The following is a 25,290-nucleotide window of genomic DNA, read 5'->3' on the forward strand; positions in this document are numbered from 1 at the left end:
AATAACTTTCATTTTAATTAACTCAAAAATTTTTGAGTTAAACTATAATACTGTATAGAGACAAGAATTGACATAAATTATGGAAAAAAATGCCCTTAAAAAAATATTTTCTTTGCTAAAAGGCACAATTTTGGACATACCAAAACGTTAACTGAGCAAATGTACCATTAAAAAAAAATTTTTTTAATTATTTCCATACGTTTCAAAAAAAAAATTAAAGGTATGAATCTTACACTGAATAACTTTTTGTTAATATTTTACACAAATAACAAAAGTAAAGATAGATTATTTACTTTGTAAACAATTTTTAAAAAACGCAAGTTTGAAATTTGATGTATGTCCAAAAGTTACGATCTTTACAATGCTATTATTTGAGAACTAAGTATATGATGTTTTCGTTTTAAAGGTATTTATCGATCCTCAGAATCAATTTTTAATTGTTTTAAAGTGTTTTCATAAGCTTTTATGCAGTATCTTAGAAGAAAAATGATTTTTCTTAAACATACATGTGCAATGTCCAAATGGTGTTACGATCTTGACGCCGATAATTCTGTCCGTTTATTCATAATTTTTGATGATCCACTGTCTTCTAACCTCAATAAAAATGGTTATTATAATGTTATCTTCTTTAATCCGTTGGTATTTTGCATAATTAATACGTTACACATAGAACAATACATAAATTACAGTAGAAACATGGCTTGTTATGATCGAACGAAAGCCATTTTGCGCGAAAATCGCCAAGCAAACCTCCGTTGGCGACAACACAGTATACGATAAGCTAAAGGTTACCAGAGGGGAATTCCAGTTTGACAAATGTAGTTGATTGTCAGCTGCACCAGTTTTGGCGACTTTATCACCTGCGCTAGCAATTTTTTTATTTTTAATTTTTTAGAGTTAAAAAAAATCGTCTGCAGTTGATTTGTAAACAAATATTAGTTGGTAATTTTCATTCTATCTTGAGATTTGAGAGATAGTAAGCCTTTTGAATTAACATGTTTTGAAAAAGTGCTTTAAACAATTTAATTAAGTTCTTTTATGGAATTTGTATTTATATGCTTTTTGAAGTCATTATTGATTTTCAATACCTATTTGCAAAAGTATTTATTGCAAATTTTAATGCTCACACGAGATTGTCTCCTAGAAGTAGAACAAAAAGTGAGGTTCTGGTAGAAGTACATTCTAAGTTTGGAAAATATCTGCAGAAATGAAAGTTAATAATCCAGAGAAATACAAATGTTATTTAATAAAAGAAGCTACGAGTTTGTATAGTTATTTCCATGAAGCTTTTTTTTTACCTTTCATCAATTTCTTCAAAATCATTCCAAGACTTTATTATATGTAAAGAGCAGTATGTATAGCCATTCAAGTACTTCATTAATATCCTCTTTATTATTAAATTTCAAAATTCAAAAAGTAGTAAATAAAATTTTCATTTGAAAAGTTAAAAATCAGATTGACAATTGTCAAAAATGGTGAAACTTACATTATGATGATGTCCAAAATCCGTTACCTACAGGACAACAATGTCCAAAATCTGTTACCTACAGACAGCTGATTTAATTTGGTAATTAACAATTTTTGCAAATACCTGCTGTCTTTTCATGTTCATATATTGTGTTCTAGGTATGCATGCTGTAGAATAAAAGCAAAATTGATGTCAAATTTGAAAATTTTTGAAATTGCTCAAAGTTAACTTTTTTGTTCCCACCTTTTGAGAACTGCCCATATATATATATATATATATATATATATATATATATATATATATATATATATATATATATATATATATATATATATATTATTTAAAGTCTCACTCATAAGTGGTACACTAGCAAGTGTATGAAACAAAAACAACAAGAAACATAAGAATAATAACAATATAAATTGAAAAACTATGCGAAGTTGAACAATATGAACTTTAGAATGGGCAGTAACTGCTATGTTATCAAAGAGCTGGAGCAGTTGGCATAATATATTAATTTGCAGGTTTCTATAGAGGTTGGTAATGTACATGTCATAGTGCATTTGCATTCTTAGCATATTAGCAAGTATTAACTTGCCAGATTGAACGTGATAAATTTTTATAAAAATTGACGAGTTTTTTTAAATGCTGACATGTACAAGTAGAACCCCCCAGCTCTGACCTGCAAAAAAAGAGAAAGCAGTCAACTTACCCATTCTGATAGAAGAACAAAAACTCCAAGAAATCAGTCATCCAATTAAACAAAATCCAGTTTCATTCCAGTTCCGACAGTTGACCGAAGGCTCAGCGTCCAAGAAACACCTCCCTTGCATAAGGTTTTAAGCGTATCCCATCATTCATGCCTTCAGTGGACCTGTTGCCATTCGCAGTTATTTGGGCGGAGACTATAATTTTCGATTTTTTATAAAAGATTTCTTGAATGAATTAAAGTAAAAGAAGGTAAAATTGGCAGGATAAAAATTGTAGTAGTATAAATTTGCAGCAAATTTAAAACATTGTTTGCTGAAATGAACGTTCTTATTACAAATCCTAAAAAATCTGCTTAATTGCCCAAAAAACTTTTTTATGTAGATTGCTATACCAATGTGGCATACTATTAGTGAAAAAATTGAAGTAATCTCTTTTATCGTAGATATCAGTAATAAGCCCAGATTTATCAAATTTGAAAGTAATGTCCAAAAAATTAGCGGAATGTATATCATCATTGGCTTTGTTTGATTATAAGCTTTGTGGGTAAATTAGATTGAACTTATCTTCTAAGTTACTATTGAGGATCAGAATGTCGTCGATATACCTAAAAATATTGTTTTTTTTTTTGTTATATTGAACCGTGTATTTGAATTCGTAGAAAAATAGATATAGATTTGCAGCTGTGCTATAGTAATTTGTGCTCATTCCGATTCCATGAACCTGTTTAAAAATAGAATCATTGAAAGTAACAAAATTGTTAAAAAAACAGAAATGGCAGATACTGTCAAAAAATTTTTATCAATTCCAAGCTCCTCAGCAATATGAAAAGTATCAAAAAGTTTTAATAGAGTTTTGTATAAATCATCAATAGGAATGTTACAAAACAAATTTTCGAAGTCAAAAGTATGAAGAGATTTGGGTGTACATTGTAATTTTCCAATAATTTCAAAGCTGTTGTCAATACTCCAGAAGTAGCTAGTATGCATATAGTTGTTTTTCAAAAAAACATAAATTTGTTTTGAAATTAGTTGCAACTTAATGTTGATATTTCTACCGATACTTCCAGTTGTTGAGCAAATGAAACGGAATTTAATTGGCATTTTATGGAATTTGGGGGTTATGAAAATAAAAGGCAGAGATTGACAATTTCAAATGGGAAAGTTGTAGGAAAACTTGGAGTTGCAGAGTTTTTTATATGCAATGAGCTGCTTTAGAATACTATCAGTGCTGAGGTTAGATTTGATATAATAGAACGAGGAGTTGAGTTCTTGCAAAACTCTGTTGATATAAAATTGTTTACAGATGATAGAATAATTGTTGGCTGCTTTGTCGATTGGAACAAAAATAAAACTTTTTTTCAAATTGTTTATATATTCAATGTCTTCTTTTTTTCAAATTTTTATAATTGTATTCTTTGCTGTTAATTTGCTTCGCTAAAAATGCTTTAAACTCTGCAATTAACTTATCTTTCCACTCCTGGAAAGCCTCAAAAGGTATGGAGTGTGAATATGCAGCTTTCTTAATAAATTGTAGAACGTTTTCCCTAAAAACAAAAATTGCTTTGCGAAGTTTGCAGGTATTGTTCAATCTGAATTTAGTACCAAATTTTTATATTTTCAAAAGAGTGCATTCTAAAGTGTTTAATTTCAAATGTGAGATGGGCAACTTTGTTAATTTGTGAACGATGTAAGTTGATACGAAGTTGCAGTTCATTGGATGTTTGTCCTATATAACATTGAAAACAAGTTAGACAGGTAATTCTGTAAATTATATTGTTTTGTTTACAAAAAGGAATAAGGCCATTAGGCACGATATCGACAGAGTCAATCGGACAATTAAGCAGATTTTTTAGGATTTGTAATAACAACGTTCATTTCAGCAAACAATGTTTTAAATTTGCTGCAAATTTATACTACTACAATTTTTATCCTGCCAATTTTACCTTCTTTTACTTTAATTTATTCAAGAAATCTTTTATAAAAAATCGAAAATTATAGTCTCCGCCCAAATAACTGCGAACGGCAACAGGTCCACTGAAGGCATGAATGATGGGATACGCTTAAAACCTTATGCAAGGGAGGTGTTTCTTGGACGCTGAGCCTTCGGTCAACTGTCGGAACTGGAATGAAACTGGATTTTGTTTAATTGGATGACTGATTTCTTGGAGTTTTTATTCTTCTATCAGAATGGGTAAGTTGACTGCTTTCTCTTTTTTTGTAGGTCAGAGCTGGGGGGTTGTACTTGTACATGTCAGCATTTTAAAAAACTCGTCAATTTTTATAAAAATTTATCACGTTCAATCTGGCAAGTTAATACTTGCTAATATGATAAGAATGCAAATGCACTATGACATGTACGTTACCGACCTCTTTAGAAACCTGCAAATTAATATATTATGCCAACTTCTCCAGCTCTTTGATAACGTAGCAGTTACTACCCATTCTAAAATTCATATTGTTCAACTTCTATTGTTCATATTGTTCAACTTCGCATAGTTTTTCAATTTATATTGTTATTATTCTTATGTTTCTTGTTGTTTTTGTTTCATACACTTGCTAGTGTGCCACTTACGAGTGAGACTTTAAATAATATACAGTGAAACCTGTGTAAGTTGACCACTTGCGGTGCAGTATTTTGCTGGTCAACTTAGGCAGGTGGTCAACTTATAGAGGGTAGTAATGAAAACTTTTATTATTATTATTATTTTTTTTTTTTTGCCATTTCTTTTGTCTCATGCATTTATTTTTTAACTAATTGGAATACTTTAAACTCACTTTCATTGTTTGACATTACTTTAAAACAATAAGAAAAAATGTTATATTCAGTGAATTACCGCCCATTAGCCAGGGCTAAAGCAGAAATACATGAGATACACCAATTTCATGTATTTCTGCTTTAGCCCTGGCTGATGGGCGGTAATTTACTGAATATACCATGCCTTGCCATCAATTTTCGAGTTGAACCGAACCATTGCTTCGGTCACTCGGCTGGTCTGTGCTAATTCTACATTAACTACCAGTTTGTTTCGCCCTCTTGGCTTCCATAAGAGGTTTTCCATCTCCAGCTCAGTCACTTTCCTATGCCGGGCTGATGAGTGCTAATAAGTACGAAACTGTAGTCCTTGGCTGGAAATGACTGAGCTGTCGGTGTATTTCATGTAAGAAAAAATGTTGATTAAATGTTTTTAGAGATTATTTACCAGAACGACGCATAAAGTATCATACAAATTTAAAATTTCTGTGAATTGATCAAAAAAAAAAGCCTTATTGCTTATGAAAAACTACTTACTTGATATTAACAATTCCTAAAAATTCATAACAAGTCAAAAGGGACTCAAATTCTTTATTTGATTTTTTCTTGTACATTTGTAACCATGGTAATCTATTTTTCAACAAAGTAACTCCTTATTGAAGTTTGGCTCATTTTCTGTGACTTAACATTAGCCGAATGTTTTTCGATAGAAACATAAATATTCATAGATTTTTCTAAAATGTCTGGTTACTTATTTGAGGCATAACTGATGAAACTTTGATGTACAATCTAATGCTTTTGCATAGTGGTCAACTTACAAAGGGTTTTTTACAATACTCCAAACCAAAGCTGGTGTATATTAGTGGTCAAGATAGACAGGTGGTCAAGATATAGAGGTGGTCAAGTTACAGAGGTTTTCCTTCATTACATAAGATAGGACTAATTCCGTTCCTGACAAAAGCGGTCAACTTACAAAGGTGGTCAACTTTACAGGTTTTACTGTATTACATAAGATAGGACTAATTCTGTTCCTGACAAAAGCGGTCAACTTACAAAGGTGGTCAACTTTACAGGTTTTACTGTATATAATATACATCAGGCACGTAGTTAGGATTTTGTTAAGGGGGGGGTCCAAGGTTGCACGAACTTTAAAAATGGAAGCATGCTAAATCAGAAGCATTAACTGTTAATTGTATAAATTGATACTATTCCAATCAAAACTACAATTAATAAGTATGATAATTAGATTAAGTAATGATGTAATATAAGTATGATAATTTAAGCTTTGCAATATATTTGCTTTCAAAAAAAAAAAAAAAACGCTCACATTTATTTTAACTACATTATCAACTCAATAAATGCTCCATAATTCCCCACTCCTGACTGTTTTGAATTGGATTTTGGACTGCATTTAATGCTTCTATGGACAAAAATATCACCAAGGCTCATTAAAGAAAAGCTCAAAGTGTTTCTTAATTCATTTAAATTTTTAAAATTCATTCAAAGATAAGAAATGGAATGATACTTCTAATCTTAATCTTTTTTTATAGTATTTTCATATAAAAGCTTAGGAAAACATTATTAAAGCTGTTGAAACAACTAAAATACATAGAAAGAGTCGTTGCTCATTAATAAGTATTTTCTTGTGATGTATTGCTAAAATAGATATCTAAGGATCAGTTATGGTATTTACGATGAATTAAGTTAAACAATAAAATTTCTTTGTCAAAATTTTGAAGAAAATTTGAATGATAATTTGTTTATAAATACTATTTTTTAGGCCATCAAAGATATTAAACATTTTTCTTGAACATTTTCTATTTTAGGAGTTTCACATGCAAAGTCATTTAAGGGTGATAAGAGGAAGTACTACTTTTAGAACTTAGGAAAATGAATAAATACACTTACGAACACATTGTATATACATAGTATTTTTATGTATAGTCTTTACCCCTCTTCTGGAAAACAAATGAACAGAACTATGGATTTGATTTAGTTTATTAAACTGATTCAAAACAACTTCTGTGCAAAATGTTCCATTCTAAATTTAAAATTTCAATTCAAACAACAACTGTAGGGAAATGACCAATAGTAACAGTAATGAATCATCACAACAAAATTTGACACTCTAAATCTAGTTATTTTACTAACAATATGGAAATATAAAAATTTTAAATTTTTATATTTGGCGGTAGTCATCCGATTTCGATCCTTTAGGAGGTAATCTTTGCCCTATTTGTGATAATACGGCAGCACCAAAATTAAATATAGTGTAAAAACCTAATCATATTTCGGTGACAAATATAAAGGTTTATAGGTAGTTTGAAGACTCAATTAGCAAACATTTTGCTCTAAGTCTTCAAATGTTATAATCTAAATGTTTAAAAGAAGACAATTCTTTTGTAAAAACTCTTAAGAAAAGTTGTAAATTAAAAATCTAGATATGATTTAAATTGATATTTTGAAATTATATAACAACTAGAAAATCTCCCGTTAAGATATGATGGATGAAAATTGATTCCACATTTGAACAAAGAAATTGCCTGTTTGGTGACATTTTGATAGTTGATATTTTAAACCCTAACTCCAGTGGATTAACCCTAAACTTCAGTAGATAATGTTCATTGTTGATCACTTTTTCGTTTCTTTAGTGCCCTGAAATGACAGTCTCACCAGTAAAACCGTTAAGTTACTGGATCCAGTTCAGCCTTGTTACACTAAAGCCTTTCCCTGCATTTTAAACATTACCAAAACATGTTATCAAATTATCATGGCGTGAAACGAGTTTCATTGTTGATGAGGTCAAGAGCGTTACTCGATCATTGGCTGTTATATATATAAGGATAAGAACAACAACTATTATTCGTGCATTCGGAGTCTACTGTGCTTTTTAACCATGAATGTACAGATACTTATTAAATAATTCTTAAATACAAATAAGTCAGTAAATAGCTATCAAAAAATTTGCTAAATGAAGAACATGCAGGAATATTATATAGTATTTTATTCGAAAAATGGAACTAGAAGATAGAAGAAAATATATATTTTCAGTTAAACTAATTAATAACTTTTCCTTTTGACCTCGTGAACACAATTCAGTTAGAATTTTAAAATAATGATTTAAAATAATTTCATTGTGTAATATATATGTATCTTTAAACTTATACATCTTTACACATGTGTGAATCATTCCAAACTTAAAACTAAAAAAATTAAAACACATCCAAACTTTTTTTTTTAATTCAATTTCTTTGTTTTTTTAAACTTTGATATCTCACTGAAATCAATTTTATTATATTAGTATTAACCTTTATTTATTCATCTTTTTTTTTACTACCACCAGATACATATTTTTTTTTTCCTTTTTTATAAATCATATATAAAAACGCAAAAGATAAAACATTCGCAAAAATTCTAGTTCATTTCGGTACATTTTTGCTCAGAGTGAAAGAAAAAAAAATCTGTTACCTTGTGATGAAAATGAACTAATATTCAGAACGAATTTCCAGACATTAGTTTCATGGCTGTAGAAAGGCAATCTACAACCATGTTGTAGAAAGGCATTTACAACTTTTCTTAGAGTTTTTACAAGAGATTTATCTTCTTTTAAACCTTTAGAGTATAACATCTGATGACTTAGAGCAAAATGTTTGCTAATTGAGGCTTCAAACTACCTCTAAACCTTTTATATTTGTCACCGAAGGATGATTAGTTTTTTACAGTATATCTAATTTGGGATCTAATTTTAGTGCTGCCGTATTATCACAAATAGGGCAAATATTACCTCCAAAGAAAAAGGGTAGAAATTTAAAATTTTTATATTTCCATATTGTTAGTAAAATAACTAGGTTTAGAGTATTAGATGAATGCTAAAAGTTGCGAGCTTCCGGGATACAATGATATAAGTAATTCATCATTGTTACGAATGAAAATTATAAATGAAATAAATTGAATTGATTGGTTTAAAAATGAAATGATATTCGATGCTATCTTTGTCTGAATAAATTTTTAAATAAATGAGAAACGCATAAATGAGAATGCATAAAGTTGTTCCTATTGTTAAAAAAACGAGCTGATGTGTGCCTCACATGACTTCCTTTTACTCCATTTTAATGTCATTTTCCCATTATTGGCAATTTTAATGTGATTCAATAGTTTAATCTCTAAATATTAAAAACGATGGCCAAATTAAAACCAGATAAAAAAAAATCGCCAAATTTTCCGCCAAGTTGGCGACAAAACTTGGCGACCAAAAGACTGGCGATATATCGCCATGTGTCCGCCAAATTGTAACACCACTTAAGTTTGCATTGATATTAACAATGATTTCCCCCAAAAAAGGTGCAAAAGACCCCCTTAGGAACATCCGAAAGCAACCAAAAAGGGAGGTGCACAACTAGACCCCACTACGAGTCTATGTACCAAATTTCAACTTTCTAGGACATACCATTTTTGAGTTATGCGAGATACATACGCACATACACACATACGCACATACATACAGACGTCACGAGAAAAGTCGTTGTAATTACCTCGGTGATGGTCAAAATGGATATTTCGCGTGTCTATACATTCTTAGGCACTTTTCCGCATGTGGTCGAATCGAAAAAAAACTCAACATTCATTTGGGGGTGAGCAAAATGGAAATTAAGGGCGATTTTTGAGTGAAAATTTTTTCGCGAATACAATACTTCCTTTTTTGTAAAAGGAAGTAAAAAGAAAAAAAAACATTAAAAAACAAACTGCAATACAACTTACCCAGTGGGGGTTGGCTAATTTTTTCTTACGTGTTAATGATTTTGCTCCTGATTTTTCCATTTAACTTTGGAGGAAAACATTCGTGCAACCGACCCATACCAATGGCAGCGATAGAGAAAGTGAATATGCGACCTAACAGAGTTCTGCACTATCCACAACTCTAGGAGCCTTAGGCACCTTCTAAAAAGACGGTGCTATATTACAAGGGCGGCTGACCCCTCTGTCGCTTTCCTCTTTGTATGACCTTCCCGCAAAAACATTCCTACAAATTTCCTGTCTCTGACATTTTCATCATTAATGACTCTCATCAAGCTTTCGTTAACAATAAATGTTTGCTTACGAGCTGCCGGCGATTTCCTTGCGGGGAGGGACACTACGATAATGTCTCCTTTTTCGGATAGCTGCTGGCGATTTTCTTGCGAGGCAGGGGACTAAGATAAAATGTCTCCTTTGGGCAGGTCTGCGACGCGTACCACGGGTTGAAGACTTCTGTCGCCCCCCCCCCCTACTCCCAGAGGTTCTGCTGTTCTAAACTAAACTGAACGTGAGAAAGTTGTCGCTTAATGAAAATATTTAAGACAAAAGAATTTTTTATTTATTATTTTTTTTTTTTGGAAAATTCTGTTTATGTAAGTGCAGGGGACAGTGACCTATCAGGAAGGGAGGGGGGGTCCGGACCCCCTGGACCCCCCCCCCCCCCCCCCCCCCCTTGGCTACGCCCTTGTATACATTTAACACTTTAGCTGCATTTGCGCTGTCTAAATGTAGAATATTTTATTTTAAGTTCTCTAAGAATTACATATTTACATATATATATATATATATATATATATCTTACTAATATATATGCGAAAGTTTGTCTGTATGTATGTATGGATGAATGTTTGTTACTCTTTCACGCAAAAACTACTTAACGGATTTTGATGAAACTTTACAATAATATAGCTTATGCATCAGAATAACACATAGGGTAGTTTTCGTCCTGTTATGGGGGGGCAAAACCCCCTTAGGGGGGCAATAAAACACAATTTTTGTATAAATTCTCTAATATTGGGATGAAAAAATACTTGCACATATTTACATTATATGTCCATCGAAAGCTCTGATTTTTCTGCTGAAGATGGCACCTGTTTGAAATTTCTAAGTAGAATAAAAAACGAGTTATGAGCTTTTTAGATCCATGTTCGAAGGCTTTCCTCAACTCAATACAGTATTTAGTGTATCATCTCAACTCCCTGTCGATAGCGACAATTGTTGTATTGTTGACTTTCTTTGCTTTTCGTGATTGTTCAAGGCTTTTCTCAAGTCAAATCTTGAAGTAAGATTTTTGCACAAAATTGGCAAATAATACATGATTTGGCTGATGATTTTCCATTTAAACGGAACTTTAATGAAATTAATGGTTTTTATTATTATTTATGCTGATTGAACACTTACTCATTATCCAAACAACCAGCAGATCGCCAAAATTTTTGCAGAAAGATTTCCGTAGCTGATGCATTTGGCTGTTTTTTCAACGTTGCTGTTTTTGAAGCCGAAGACTACGTCATAATGTTTCTCAGCTTTCACCATGTAAACAAAATATCGCCAATCAAAGAATTTTCAAAAGACTTTTTTTACCGTGTTAAATAATCCAGCAACTAAATTAGGCAAATCCATAAACAGCACAAAAACTTCCATTAATTTTCCTTTTTGCACAATTTCAAACGATCACCAAATTTTATTACTTATTTTGGTAACATTTCGGATGAAAAAGTTTAGCGCCATTTTATGGTGACCAAAAATATCTCAGCATCTGGCGACGAATATCTCTGTAACGAAAATTAATATCATATCGTTTTAAAAAGTAAGGAAAGAATGGGGAAGCATCATCAAAGGTACCCCGAAACGACTTTCGCAAATTCGGTAAAATCGCACCAAGAGCCACAATGATTGAAATTTCCCGAAATAACTAAAGCAAGTATAAGGGGATTACGAGCGCAGCTACTTTTTTTTTTATCACTTCGTACTTCATTAGCCATACAGAGAAGGTTTTAGACTCCATGTTAAAAAAAGTATCAACAGATTAATCTTTTTAAACATGAGAAGATTAATTTCATGTTTTTTAAATTTGTATATGCTTAAATATAGTGCTTTCGTTTCTAAATCAATACTACTTTGTTCTTTATACTTATTGCTATTTTAGTTTTATGGGTAAGGAAGAAACTCGATTTTTAATCACGCCAAAAAGATGTGTTTTAAATTCTTTCACTTAAAGCAGAAAACAAAAGCAAGTAACGATTTTTTCTAATAATTATTACTGACCCAGGCAACGCCGGGTATTTTTGCTAGTATATATATAATATGAATTTGCAAAACAGATTTATTAATAAGATGATTGATATATTTCATATTTAATTTATTTTACCATTGGTAATTAATTTTAAGTATCCAATTCTTGGTTTTTTCAGTGTGAGGAATATTAGTAGTGAAACATAATAATGGAGAAGTTGGCTCATGTAGTTCTAAGGATTTTTTTTTTCTATATATGTATAACCTGGTAAATTATATTCATTCCAGTGTAAAATGAACTGGTCTTTTCCACATGAAATGTTATGTCAAAGTCGTTCGTTTTGTTAAAGGGTTGGATAATCAAAGCTTTAAGTTTTGAATGGGGTTGTTTCCAAAATTTTGAAAGTATTTTTTTCTGAAAGAGCTTGCTTTAAAAACATAGAATCTGACCCCTTTTTAAAAAATTTGTTTAAATTTAATATTTTTGAAAAATTACTTAAATCAGTGCGCTTTCATTGTTTATGCTTCTGCTGATATCACAAGTGATGAAATGCCATTCAGTGTTGCCATTCACAGAGCAAAATATTTAAGTTGCATCTTTACTCGCGTGTATTGGCAACGATAGGGTTGATAGCAAGCGTAGAGCGCAATTTTAATTTTCTTGATTATCATAACCTATAAACGCAGTAGAAAGATGTGCCAAAGAGCATCATTTGTTATGTCATTAATACCATGCCTTGTTTGAAAAATCGGACACTTTAAAAAATTAATTTAAAAATAACTGTTGGGAAAAATAAAAGTATTTTCTGGGTTCATGCTATTATTTTTTTTTTTTTTTTTTTGCTTATTCTCTCAATTTCAGGGACAAAAAGTACTACTTTTGACTGAAAGAAAGTTAAAATATTTCGAATAAAAATTGAAAATTTATTACTGATTAAAAGGTACTGTATTTATGTTGTGCATCATTCCTTTATTTTCTTTCATTTCCAGCACGCTTTGAGCATTCAGTCTGGTTTCAGAAATTCTGGTTTCAGCATAGGTAGGAGTGGGAAGATTATATTGGTATGCATTTAATATTTTGTGTAACAGCAATATTGCTCATTGTACTGCTCCTTTTTTTCTTTTTCAGTTTACCTTCGATTTGTAATCATAAATTTGAAAATATATTTCAGGCTGTTAGAAGTACTCTGGCATTAGAAGTTCCAATTTCATCTGAAGGATGTTTACTTGTATCATCTGAGGTATGTCATATCATCTGAGGTATAATATTATGTTCAAGAAGTGTTTTGAACTTAAAACTGTCATTTGTACAGGTTTATTTAGTTATTATAAGCTAGAAAATTTCCCATCAAGGTGAAAATTGCAATTGCCTGTTTGGTGATGTTTTCATAGTTGAAATTTTAACCCTAACTCCAGTGGAATAACCCTAAACTCCAGTAGATAGCGTTCATTGTTGACTATTTTTTCGTTTCTTCATTCTCCTAAAATGAGTCTTACCAGTAAAACAGTTCAGATACCGAATCCAGTTCATCCCTATCAAAACAAAGCATTTCCCTTCATTTCAAATATTACTAAAAATTATCAAATTATCATGCAATGGCGCGAGTTTCATTGTTGATGATGTCAGCATTATTCGATCAGTGAATTTGCTTTTATATATATTAGGATTCTTAAAGAAGCTTTAAAAGGGATTTTATTTTGTTTCAATTGAAGAACTAATACTTTAAAAAAAGTAAAGGAAAGGAAAAAAAAGAGAGAAACGCAAAGAAGCAAAAATTGCATTGGATCACATATCTCTTAATTTTTGGAAACCTCATTCAATTAATATCTTTCACCCTAAAAATTGCAACAGATTATTCAACATTTGCTTTTTGTACTTGGAAAAGGCAGACAGTACAAATTTATGGATTGTATGCAAGAAAGTAAAGTACTTAAAATTGCTTTTGGGATATGTGTTACATCTATAAAAGTAGCTGCTTTCAGTCACCAGCACTCTTTCTTACTCCACCTTTTTTTATTTTTAGAGTTAGTTTTTTTTTCTGCAGTGAAAATTGCTTATTGATTAAGATCTATTTTCATAGTAAAATATTAATGACTCATAAGTTAAAAATGTATCGCTACGTTAGTGTGATGTGTCAGTGGATCACAATTGTCACATTTTCTTACATCTGATATGCATTAGCCTTGCACTCTTGTTTACAAGTAACAGTGGCGTAGCTACAGTGTTTGCCGCCCAGGGCGGTTCCTCAATTTGCCACCCTTTTGTTGCGAACTAATACATTAAACTGTCAAGGGGGTTTAAATTAAAACTAGAAATTTAATTAAAGAAAAAAATACATAATTTCTACATACTTACAAAAGAAAAAAAGGAGGGGGGACACTTGGAGAAAATTGCTAAATTTACATAAAAAATCACAAATAAAGGCAGTTTTCAGTAAAGTGAAAAGAAAGGGCGGGTTGGGTTTGCTCCCGATTTTTCTCAGAACTAAATTTTCTTTTAGTGTTTCTTTGTTGATGTTAGGGGATCGGTGGGCACCACAAGGAAATGTTCCGAAATCAGTTTTAAAATGCAGCTTAGGCTGTTTTGTGGCGAGGTTAAGAAAATCGGGAATTGTCGGCAATTCTGAAATATGCAATTTTAGGCTATCTGTCTCAACGCAATTGCATGTGTATTCTAATGCAGTTGTAGGCATTAGAGGCGCTGATGTTTCTTACTGAAATGTTTTTTAAATTGAAATCAACTTTAAGGGTATCTTTGCTGGTTTGGTGGAAGGGAAAGGTTAGGCTTCTTTGAAAATTGTTCGGTATCAAAGTCTCAAAAATGCAATTCTAGGCTATATTTGGTGATATTAAAGGGTTCCCTAACATCTAACGCAGTGGTTCCCAACTTTTTTATGTCACAACCCCTTTTTCACCAACTTAACAATCCACGACCCCCCATTTATATATATATATATATATATATATACATATATGTGTGTGTGCGCACGCGTATGCGCATATTTTACATTACACCTCAACGTGCTTGAGATACTTGATTTATGCTTTCTGTTTTTTAATTTCTACAATGGTTGCAGAATTGAAGAAAAAAAAGATAGTTTCTATAGTGTTAAACACATGCATTTCGACACTTTTAAAATTCTTGCGTCCTTGCAGTGGCGAATGCAGATTTGGTTTTTGGAGGAACTCGGGTCATACAAATCTCTTATATAGTATTATTACTGTTTGCAAGATTTCATTGAAGTGAATGATGGCATTTTTTTTAAACAAGGCAGTCGCGATTTCAAAAAAATTGCGAGAAGGGCTTTTGGCAGCCACTCAATTTTTTTTCAAGCATATGTATATTAAGAGAGAGAGAGTCTAGATCTTTGCTTTTAAGGGGATGGGGAGGAGAGATCATTACTAGCATATGAGCAATCAAATTATGAGAATCGCAGTTTTTAAGTGTAGAAAGAGAATTAACAATTATGAATCTACAATCGTAAGTCTAACATTCGCGAAGGCCCTACCCCAGAATATGTTCAAATTTTGTCGTTCTAAAACTGCAGTTTACACGATCGCTAGTGATGTTCGAAGGATGAGTGGTTCGGGAATTTTTATGAACGGTTCAAGCTCGGAGACTCTGTTTTTGTAATTTCTTGAAATTGAAGTCCTAGAAAGGGAGTTTTTAGACTATTTTAACGATAAGGGATGGAAGGGAGGATCAGGGATGCTCTACAATGAAAATGCTATTTCCTAAATTAGCTCAGTTGTAGACCATCTTTGTTGAAGTTAAGGGAACAAAAGGAATTCAGGCGACATTTACCCAGAAAAATTTCAAATTAAAGTGTCTAAAACCACAACTATAGGCCATGTTTGTAGCTGTTAGAAAAAAGGTTTAGATTCTGAGCCGCTATCCCGGATTTTTTTCAGAATTGAAGTCCCAAATGCGAAATTTTCGTCAAATTTTAATGGTACAAAGGATTGGGGAACTCCCAAGGAATCTTTTCAAAATTTAAGTCAAAGAACAGATATAGAAAGTTATCTTTGATGACAAGGGGAAATGCTCAGAGAACCTAATCTGGAATTTTTTTGAAATTTAAGTTCTGAGAACGTAATTTCATACGTTCTTTAATTATTGAACGGAAACAGTAGGCGCTCAACTGGTATTTTTTTTTAAATCAAAATCCTAAAAATCCATTTCTTGGCTATTTTTGATTAATTGAGAGTATGGGATGGGGTTCGGGGCTCTTCCCTGAAATATTTCCAAAATTAAGTCTCAAAATGCTACTACAGAGCATCTTTCAAGATAAGGATTGGGGGTTTTGAGAATCTCTTATAGAAATTATTCGAAACTTGAAGTTCCAAAAACAAAATTTTAGGCAATTTTGGAGGATTATAGAGGGGTGATTTTAGAAGAGAGGGTGAATTCGGGACTCTCTTTCAAGGAAATTTGTAGAGACTGAAGTTCATAAACCAAAGTTTCAGGTAATCTTAAAGGAAGTTGACAGATCAGGTAATCTGGCTCGAGAGAGGGCAATTGCTGCTGCTTCATAGTCCTACTCCTGGATTCAAAATTGTGCTTAAGTATTGATGCTACTCTAAAATGATGCTAATTTCTCCCCATGTATTTTAATTTTTTAACTATGCAATGATATATTTTTTATGTAGAGATCATGTCGCGACCCACAGGTTGGGAATCCCTGATCTAACGGCACGGAAAATGTTGTGAAGCCAGGCGGCGCTCACATGGGAAAGTTCCGTAAGTGACGCTCGACTTTAGGCTTTGCTTGATATTGATAATGTTATGAGCAAAAGGGGGGCAGAGGCCATAGGCGGATTTAGGACTGAGTTCCTGGGGGGGCAGGACTTTTTTTTTGGAGCAACATTTTTAATTGCCCCCCCCCCCTCCCTCTCCCACGTTTCTGTCTGTTTTCTGTGATGCATAAGGCCATTCTTTACTTTTTTATGTGTCATTTTCATTACTGTGTGTAATCATGCTGTCCTTTTTGAATTGACCTTAAAAGAGCTGGTATTAAGAGAGTGATGCAGGGCTCCCTTTTAAGTGGGATATAGAATATCTCTAATTTTAGGGGGCCCGGGGGTTACTCCCCCAGAGAAAATTATATAAAATGGATATAAAATTCTGCATTTTGATGTCTTATAAGGGTTAATTGGAAATAATAGACAAATATTTTTTTTTAAAGTTTTATGCTTTAAAAGTGCTTTGTGATGCAAGTTAATACTTTAAAAGAAATGAGATTTAGAGAATAGGTATCAAGAGAGTACTACCTCTTGATGGCTGAATTTGACACATTTTGGCATTCCTCCCCCTACAATTTCTTAGAAATTTTAAAATTTAAGGTTTGTAGCCACACGTTTAAAAATATTCAAGGTTTTCAAATACTTGAAAATGAAATTAGTTTTTCAAGCACTTTCCTTTTTTTTAAGGAATGAATCACAATTGTTTGGGAGTTAGGGGCCCACTTCAAAGCAAGGGCCCTAAGTTATAGCTTTTTTATCTTATAGGCAAATCCAGCCCTGCATGTAATTCACTCTTACCTGCGGATTTTTGTTTGATTTTTTGTAATTGTATCGAAAATTCGTCAGTTTTTACAGTTTAAGGATTTTTACGATGTTACCAATCTGTGTAAGGTTTTTATCGGTTTTTATCAAATTTCAGCAAATTTTTCCAAAACTTTTGATGACTGAATTACTCAGATTTCAATAATGACAATAACTGTCTAATTTAGACTTAGATGATTATGACTTACCTTAATTTTTTAGAAAGTAAGGAAAATGGTACTTTCCCTCTAAGTAAAAAGATTCAATTAATCAGAACGTTCAGATAACTGAAGTTTGATCAGTTGCGATAGTATTTACTTTTCTTTCCCAAAAAAAAAAAAAAAAAGACCAGCCGAAAATTTTCCGAGCGCATGAAGTACAGTTCTAACTATTAGTTTCATATATACAAATTTTTTCCTTTAAAAAAATAAAGAAAACACAGTTATAAAAACATTTCATCAGGTAATAATGCGATCTTACAAGAGTTGTGCTACGGTGTTAACTGTTACATTTGATAGTATTTTGCTGTACAAAAACCTTTTAGCTATGTACTTCTTTTGCAATAACATACATTTCAAATCAGCTAATTTCATTTGAACGTGTGAATCCAGAAGGTTCTTCAAAATCTTTCGTCTGTAACAACCCAAAACATCTAGTTTTTGAAATCACGCAAATTGAAAATAAACATTCTGAAAAGAGAGAAAACAAATCGTAATGAGTAGATCGTTCTGATAGCGCAAATTGGAGAAGGGAGAGGGAGGGTCCCAAAAGTCAATTATTATAAGTGTTGCAGCTGAATGCATAGCTCGTTTAGCCTATATTTTGCCCAAATGGTTTTCAATCCGAAATAGTGATTTTAGACCAATTTTCAGAATCCCAGTGACAGCTGTACTATTTGTATTTAACGTTTGGTTTTTTTCTTTTTCTTTTCTCCCTTCAGAAAAGGACATTCGCTATTCTCTTCATTTTAATTGGACTATTCAAAAAAGAAAAAATCATGATTTGTTTTGTTATATTTTGGAAGATAAGTTACTAGTCCCTCCTCCTTTAGTTACTAGTTACTAGTAACTCCTCCTTTAGTTACTAGTAACTCCTCCCAAAACTGGAGGGCATTGCCCCCTTTGCCCTCCTCCCTATAAATCCACCCATGCTCTTTTGAACTATTCAAAAACGAAAAAATAATTATATTTTTTTTTTTAAATTTTTGGAAGATGTGTTGTTACTACATAAAGTCCTCCCAAAACTGGGGGGGCATTGCCCCCCTCTGCCCCCCCATAAATCCGCCCATGGCAGAGGCAGGTTTCCCTCCCAAAATTTTTCTTAAAGCTGAAGTTCATTTTAAGGTATCTTTGAGAAGGAATTATTAGCGAGCCCTCCCACCCATGCAAATTTCTATGAGCAAAATTTTGGGCTATCTTTGGGGACGCTAAGGAAAGGTCTGAGGGGTGCAGCTTTCCTTCCTTGGAAATTTTTCAAAATTGAAGCCTACAAAACCCAGTTTTTAATCTTTGGAGACATTGGACGGGGGAAGGGGAGGGCATGATTCAGGTATCTCTCTCGGAAGAATTCCGCAACTGAAGTCCTAAAGGATATAAAGGAGATAAAGGATTGTCAAGGATAAAATGTTGTTTTCACAAATTGGTATTGATGTATTGAAGTTTTATAAACTTAATGTTAGGCTATATATTAAGACTGTAGAAGAGAGGGTAGGAGCTCTCTCCAGGAAAGTTTTCAGAATGAAAGGCCTAAATATGTATTTTTGGCTGTGCTTGCTAGGTTAGAGGAAAAGATAGGGTTCTGGGTTCTACTTAGAAAATTTTAAACATTGAGGTCTAAAACTGTATTTCTAAGCTATCTTTGATGATATCTGGAAAAGGGATAAAAGATTCGAGAGCTCTCCCTCATAAAAACATTTTGAAGCTATCTTTCACGCTGATAGATTACAGAGTGGAGGTGGGAGAGATTCCCAACTGAAATTATTTGACACTGAATGCGCTAAAAAACCATACTAGACTGTGTTTGGCCAAGTTGAGGGACCAAACCAAATTTTGAAAAATGAAATTCGCTTACCTTCCATAACAAATAGACTAACATGTGATCCAAGGTTGTCAGATAGATTTTCTACTCTCAAAAGTGAGAAAACAAAAATCCCTATCACTTCTTTTAAAATAGAAAACTCTTGTAATAAATGAGAAATCAAAATAAACTCTGCAACATATAAAGCCATCCTTGTGATGAACAATAAATTGTTTCGTACCATTTTCACCTCCCCCTCCCTTTCTTAATCTTTACACCATTTTCCTGAAGTTTAAAAAGAAAAAAGTTTTGTTTCACTAGGAAGTTTTCAAGAAACTCTCTTAAAATCCAGTGTTAACTCTTTCTAATTTGAAAATTGAAAAACTTCATTGTTTTCCTCCTGGTGTTAACTTCTACAGTCTAAAAAACATTGGTCCCTTGACTGTCTACTGTTGTGCCCTCAGAAAAAACAAGGGCTTGTACTGATATGCTATCAAGAAAGACTTTTCAAAATTTTCGAAAGAAAGCAGAAAGTTTTGTATAAAAGTAATTTTAATCTGGTAGTGACACAAAAGTCTTTCGATTCGAAGATTTTCATTTTGTCTGCAGCAACAGATTAGAACCATAATTTCCTTATTTGAATAATATGTTTATTTCTTCCACATCAAAAGGGTTAATTTTCTGCACCTTGGAGAGTGCCGCCCGTGGCGGACTGCCCCCACCTTAGCTACGCCATTGACAAGTAATGACTTTCGGAACAAGTTTATATCACGACTAACTGTTTGACCAGGGATTGTATGTAATTTGGCAATTGGCCAGGTTAAGACGATTCCATCTGATTGAATCTAGCAGGGAGAAGATAAATAGTGATGGGATTTTGATTCACACGTTTTATAATGTCACTAGTGCCTAATTAATTTATTGCATTTTCTAAGTTGAAAAAGAGCGGAAAGAAACAGTTTCTATGGAAACAACAAAAAGAAAATACATTGTTTTCATTTCGTCAGGAAAAGTAGAATCAAAATGGTAAGCGCAAAATTATGTTGTTAAAAATATATCAATTATATTTTGTAGTAAGAATATAGATTGAATATAGTTTAGATTTAAGAAATGAATTTGTGAACGAACTGTCATTTGCACAAAACTGCATCTAAATAGGCAAAAGCGCACATATGTGACGAACAAACTACCACCCCTGCAAACTAATAAATGCGTCCATTTCCGCCCATAAACCGGATATTAACCTATCTAAGTAATCGATGGTCAGACAGTACCGTGGGAATTTTATGTACAGTGGCAGATACAAGGGGAGGGTCATGACCTGCCCCCCCTAAACCGTCGACAATGATATATGTTCATTGTGTTCAAACACTTTATGAATTAATTGCTAACGTTTTTAGTCATCTTTTCAAAGTAATTGTTTTTGAAAAAAAATTGAATTACTTCATTCAAAAATTTACTTTCATTGTTTATGAAATGAATTTGTTTTTGACATTAATTTGTAACAATTAGGCTCTATTAGGGGCCTTGTTCCAAGCCAATTTCATGATTTTTAATGATTACCAAGCAGTTTCAGAAATGATTTGTACCCAAAACCATAGGTTCATTAAGGGGGGGGATCATTCTTGCATAAGACCCCCCCCCCCCAGTAAAAGGGTAGTCTCTGATAACAGATGTTAAATTTGTGTCAGTGGCTAATTCTTGTATAGGGGAAGCTTTCAATGTTTTCTCCTGTCTTGCATCACTCATTGCCAGGAGCTAATTCTCACACATGCTGTTGCCGATTGATGACATAGTGTTACATGTCATAAGAGATTGCGTCATGATGCTCCGTATTAGATTGGCACATGCTTGTTGTCATTAGATGCACGCATATCTCAATAGTTGATTTATACTTGTATGGTAATGGTTTATCTACTACATATATAAGAAAAGGTTTTAGTGTTGGAACTTCACTTCTGTGACTTCACTCTAAAAATGTTTCACCTAGTTGGTGTCTTAAACGCTCGTTTGCTTTTGAGCAACAATGTGGTTCCCTGTATTAGATTGTTCTTAAGATGTTAATTAGTCGCCCTGCTATTACGCTCTAGTTTGCATTTAACTTTACTGTTTTTAACATTTTGACTAACTATACTAATCGCCAAATAAAATTTGGTTTATTTTAATAAGTCTTATGTTATAGTTTTTCCAGTCGACAGATTTCGTCATGCAACCCTTGTTACATTTGAACTGTGCTAACTAGTTGTTTAAAGGTATCAGTCGGGAACAATTCTCTTGCTCAATAGTATTGACAAATGAAAAGTACCATATAATTGACAAAGTCATAAAAGAGAGGGTGTATAAGTGAACAGTCACTAAATCTCAAATTAGTAAATTGAAGTAACTTTTATCTTTGCTTTATTTTATAATGTAAATATTTTTTGCATACATATATGAATATAATTTTTTTCTCTTTTTAAAAGTATATAGCATACATTGTAGATAATTTGAATCAGAAAATGGAGGAAAATTGGCAAAGAACACAAAGGTTTGTCGTTTCTTTGTGTGTTTTTTTTATATATTTTTTATATATTTTTGTCTGCATATATATATATATATAAATATATATATATATATATTTATATATATATATATATATATATATATATATATATATATATATATATATATGCAGTAAAACCTGTCTACAAAGAGAAAGGCTGCTTTGAGATTGAACTTATCAGTATTGGAAATCTCAAAGCACCAATTACCAGAACTACAAAGCAATATCAAATAGATAGTTAGGCAAATGTATACAAAATCCAAAAAGGGCCTACTTTGAAGAGGCAGCCAAATTGTGAAAAGATATAAAGTGGGGAGAGAATATAATGGATGTACAAATGCCCGGTGTGGAGTTAATCATTGACCACCTGGCCAAAGAAAAAGTCACGAAAATTATATCAAAAAAATAAATAAATAAAAACAGAAGGCATTGTGTATATTCATTACAAATGAAAAACATAAAGTGAGTGGGGGTTTCGTCCACTTTTCTACATCCAAAAGGATAAATGTAGCAAAGCTTCCAATGGACCACACCATGTATCATTCAAGAAAGTGCACTTGCTTGTAAAGTCTAAAGCAAAAGCCAAATCCGAGTTCATCTGATCGATTTCAGTCCAGTTGGCGATAAAAAAGCAAATAAATGATCCACAAAGAAAAAAACGAGGTAAACTAATCAAAATTCATAAGCTAATCATATTAATACATCCTCTGGCTACCTTCACGGGCACATGCTTTGAGTAACTTGTATCATTCGTTAAACAATTAAAAGGGTTACAGTTTACCAATCTGAAGAAAGCAATCTTGAAAATGAAAATTCTTTAAAATGTTTTCCGAAAAACCTAAGGGAAAATTGTTGTGTTGAAGAAGAATTTTGAGAACTAGAAGTTCTTTATTAAAAGCAGATTCAGTGTTGCAAATTCTGAAAATTCTTAGTGCTTGTGAAACAATGATACCATTAAAAACTTTTTCACTGAGGCATGAGTCCCAGTTTTGAAGACTGTTAACTGAGAAGCAAAAATCTCTCCTTTTGTCATAAATGGAGGTAAAGCAGGCAGAATTTAAAACAATGCTAATTTCATAAATAGAGGTTCTTCACCACAACAATATTCCCTTAGGTTTTTCGGAAACCATTTTAAAGAATTTTCATTTTCAAGATTGCTTTTTTTGAGATTGGTTAACTGTAGCCCTGTTAATTGTTTAACAAATGATACAAGTTACTCAAAGTACATGCACGTGAAGGTAGTCAGTGGATGTATTAATATGGCTTAACGGATGACCCTGCCTGAATTTTGATTAGTTTACTTCAGTTTTTTCTTCATTTATCATGTATTCGCTTTTTTTTTTTTTTTTTTTTTTTTTTGACAATTGGTCTGAAATCGATTAGATGGACACGGATTTGGCTTTTGCTTCGTACTTTACAACCAACTGCTCTTTCTTGGATGTGAGATGGTGTGGGGTTCATTGGAAACTTTGCTGCTCCTATCCTTTTGGATGTAGCAAAGCAGACGACCCCCCCCCCCCCCCACATTCACTTTATTATGTTTTTCATTTGTAATGAATATACACAATGCCTTCTGTTTTTTTCTCTGACGGTCCGGCCCGTCTACAAATTAAAGTTGCAGAGTCGGAAGTAAAATGACCGACTCCGAGAATTTTTGAGCATTCGACTCCAACACTTTTTTTTCAAAATCACTTCGACTCCGAAGCCCTGCTACAAATTAGGGTTGCAGAGTCAGATGAAAAATGACGGACTCTAACTTCAAGAATTTTAGATTTTTACATTTTATAAGGACTTAGACTCCTGACGCCAACTCTTTTATGCCCAAATCAGTCCAACTTCAACTCCACAGGCCTGCTACAAACTAGGTTTGTGAAGTCGGAAGAAAAATGACTGACTCTAAAATGGGGAATTTTAGAGCCTTCTACTCCGACTCATTTACCCCAAAATTAGTCACTCTGATTTCGACTCGGAGTTTCAAAACCCTCGACCTCCGACTATTTTACTTGAAAATCAGTCAGACTCCAACTCTACAGCCCTGCTACAAATTAGGGTTGTGGAGTCGGAAGAAACTGGCCTACTCCGACTCAGGGAATTTTAGAGCCTTCGACTCTGATTCCTTTATCCTAAAAGCAGTTCAAGTCAGATTTTGACTTGGACTTTCAAAAACTTTGACTCCAACTCTTGAACTTCAAAATCAGTCCGGCTCCAACTCCGCAACAAATTTCTGTTGTGGAGTCGGAAGAAAAAGAATCGACTTCAACTCACAGGGAATTTTAGAGCCTTTGCCTCCTACTCTGACTTTTTTACCCCAAAAGCAGTCATACTTCGATTTTGACTCTGAGTTTCAAAACCTTCGAACTCCAACTCCGACCCTTTTACTTCAAAATCAGTCCTACTCCAACTCTGCAACAATTTAGGGTTGCAAAGTCAGAAGAAAAACAGGCCGACTCCGACTCCCGGAATTTTAGAGCCTAAGACTCTGATTCCGAAATCGCAAGGCTAGGGATCGGTAATTATACACCAAGCTTACAAAAGTAGCAGATAACATACAGTGCAAATCTTTTAATAAGGACTGATTTCGGATAAATTAGATTTTGAGTTGTTTCAGCACATAATGTAAATATATTTATTTGATTTCTTGATGATATTATTTTGAATTTCAACTCTTAAACAGTGATTGTTTACCAGATGGTTTTTAGAATGAATGTCTTTCTTCCTGTTTTAACTATCTACGTAAATAAGTATTCGACAGTTATTAACATTACTAATTTATGTATAACTTATGCACACATTTATGCAGATCAAAACAATTCGTGAAAATTGAAAGTATCACTTTATTTTGGTAATGTCTGCCCATCTCTGTTCTATTCAAATGAATATGTATTCTGAAAAAATATAGTCTGCTTTCAAAAAACAATATTATTAAAACAGAAGATTAAAGCCAAACCAAGTAAGAAGAAAACAAAGTAGAATAATTAATTTGCCCTATTTTTTTAACTTATCGTCTGCGTAAATTTATTTTTATCATATTTTGGAAACAATTAAGAGTTGTTATTTTTTCTGAGAACATTAGATCGATCAAATGTGTTGTGAGTAAGCAAAAGTTTTCAGCCTGAATTATTATGATGAGTTTTTATGTTGTGCATCGGTGTAGTTAAATTGAGCGCGTGTGTGTGCTTTTTGAAAAATAGAATGTAAACCCATTATTAATATCTTTTATTTTGATAAA

At 32.6% G+C, this 25,290-nt stretch overlaps 1 protein-coding gene across 1 annotated transcript in view; it reads left to right on the forward strand.

The window, feature by feature from the left end:
• LOC129229955 (tRNA wybutosine-synthesizing protein 3 homolog) overlaps nucleotides 1-25,290 on the forward strand; it is a 59,018-nt gene that overhangs the window by 32,132 nt on the left and 1,596 nt on the right. Inside the window, exons 4-6 of the mRNA XM_054864341.1 lie at nucleotides 12,950-13,021; nucleotides 13,132-13,200; nucleotides 21,982-22,046. Coding sequence (XP_054720316.1) covers nucleotides 12,950-13,021; nucleotides 13,132-13,200; nucleotides 21,982-22,046 — 206 coding nt within the window. The remainder of the gene's footprint in view (nucleotides 1-12,949; nucleotides 13,022-13,131; nucleotides 13,201-21,981; nucleotides 22,047-25,290) is intronic.

The sequence above is a fragment of the Uloborus diversus genome, chromosome 1, assembly GCF_026930045.1.
Source record: "Uloborus diversus isolate 005 chromosome 1, Udiv.v.3.1, whole genome shotgun sequence".
Taxonomy (NCBI): domain Eukaryota; kingdom Metazoa; phylum Arthropoda; class Arachnida; order Araneae; family Uloboridae; genus Uloborus; species Uloborus diversus.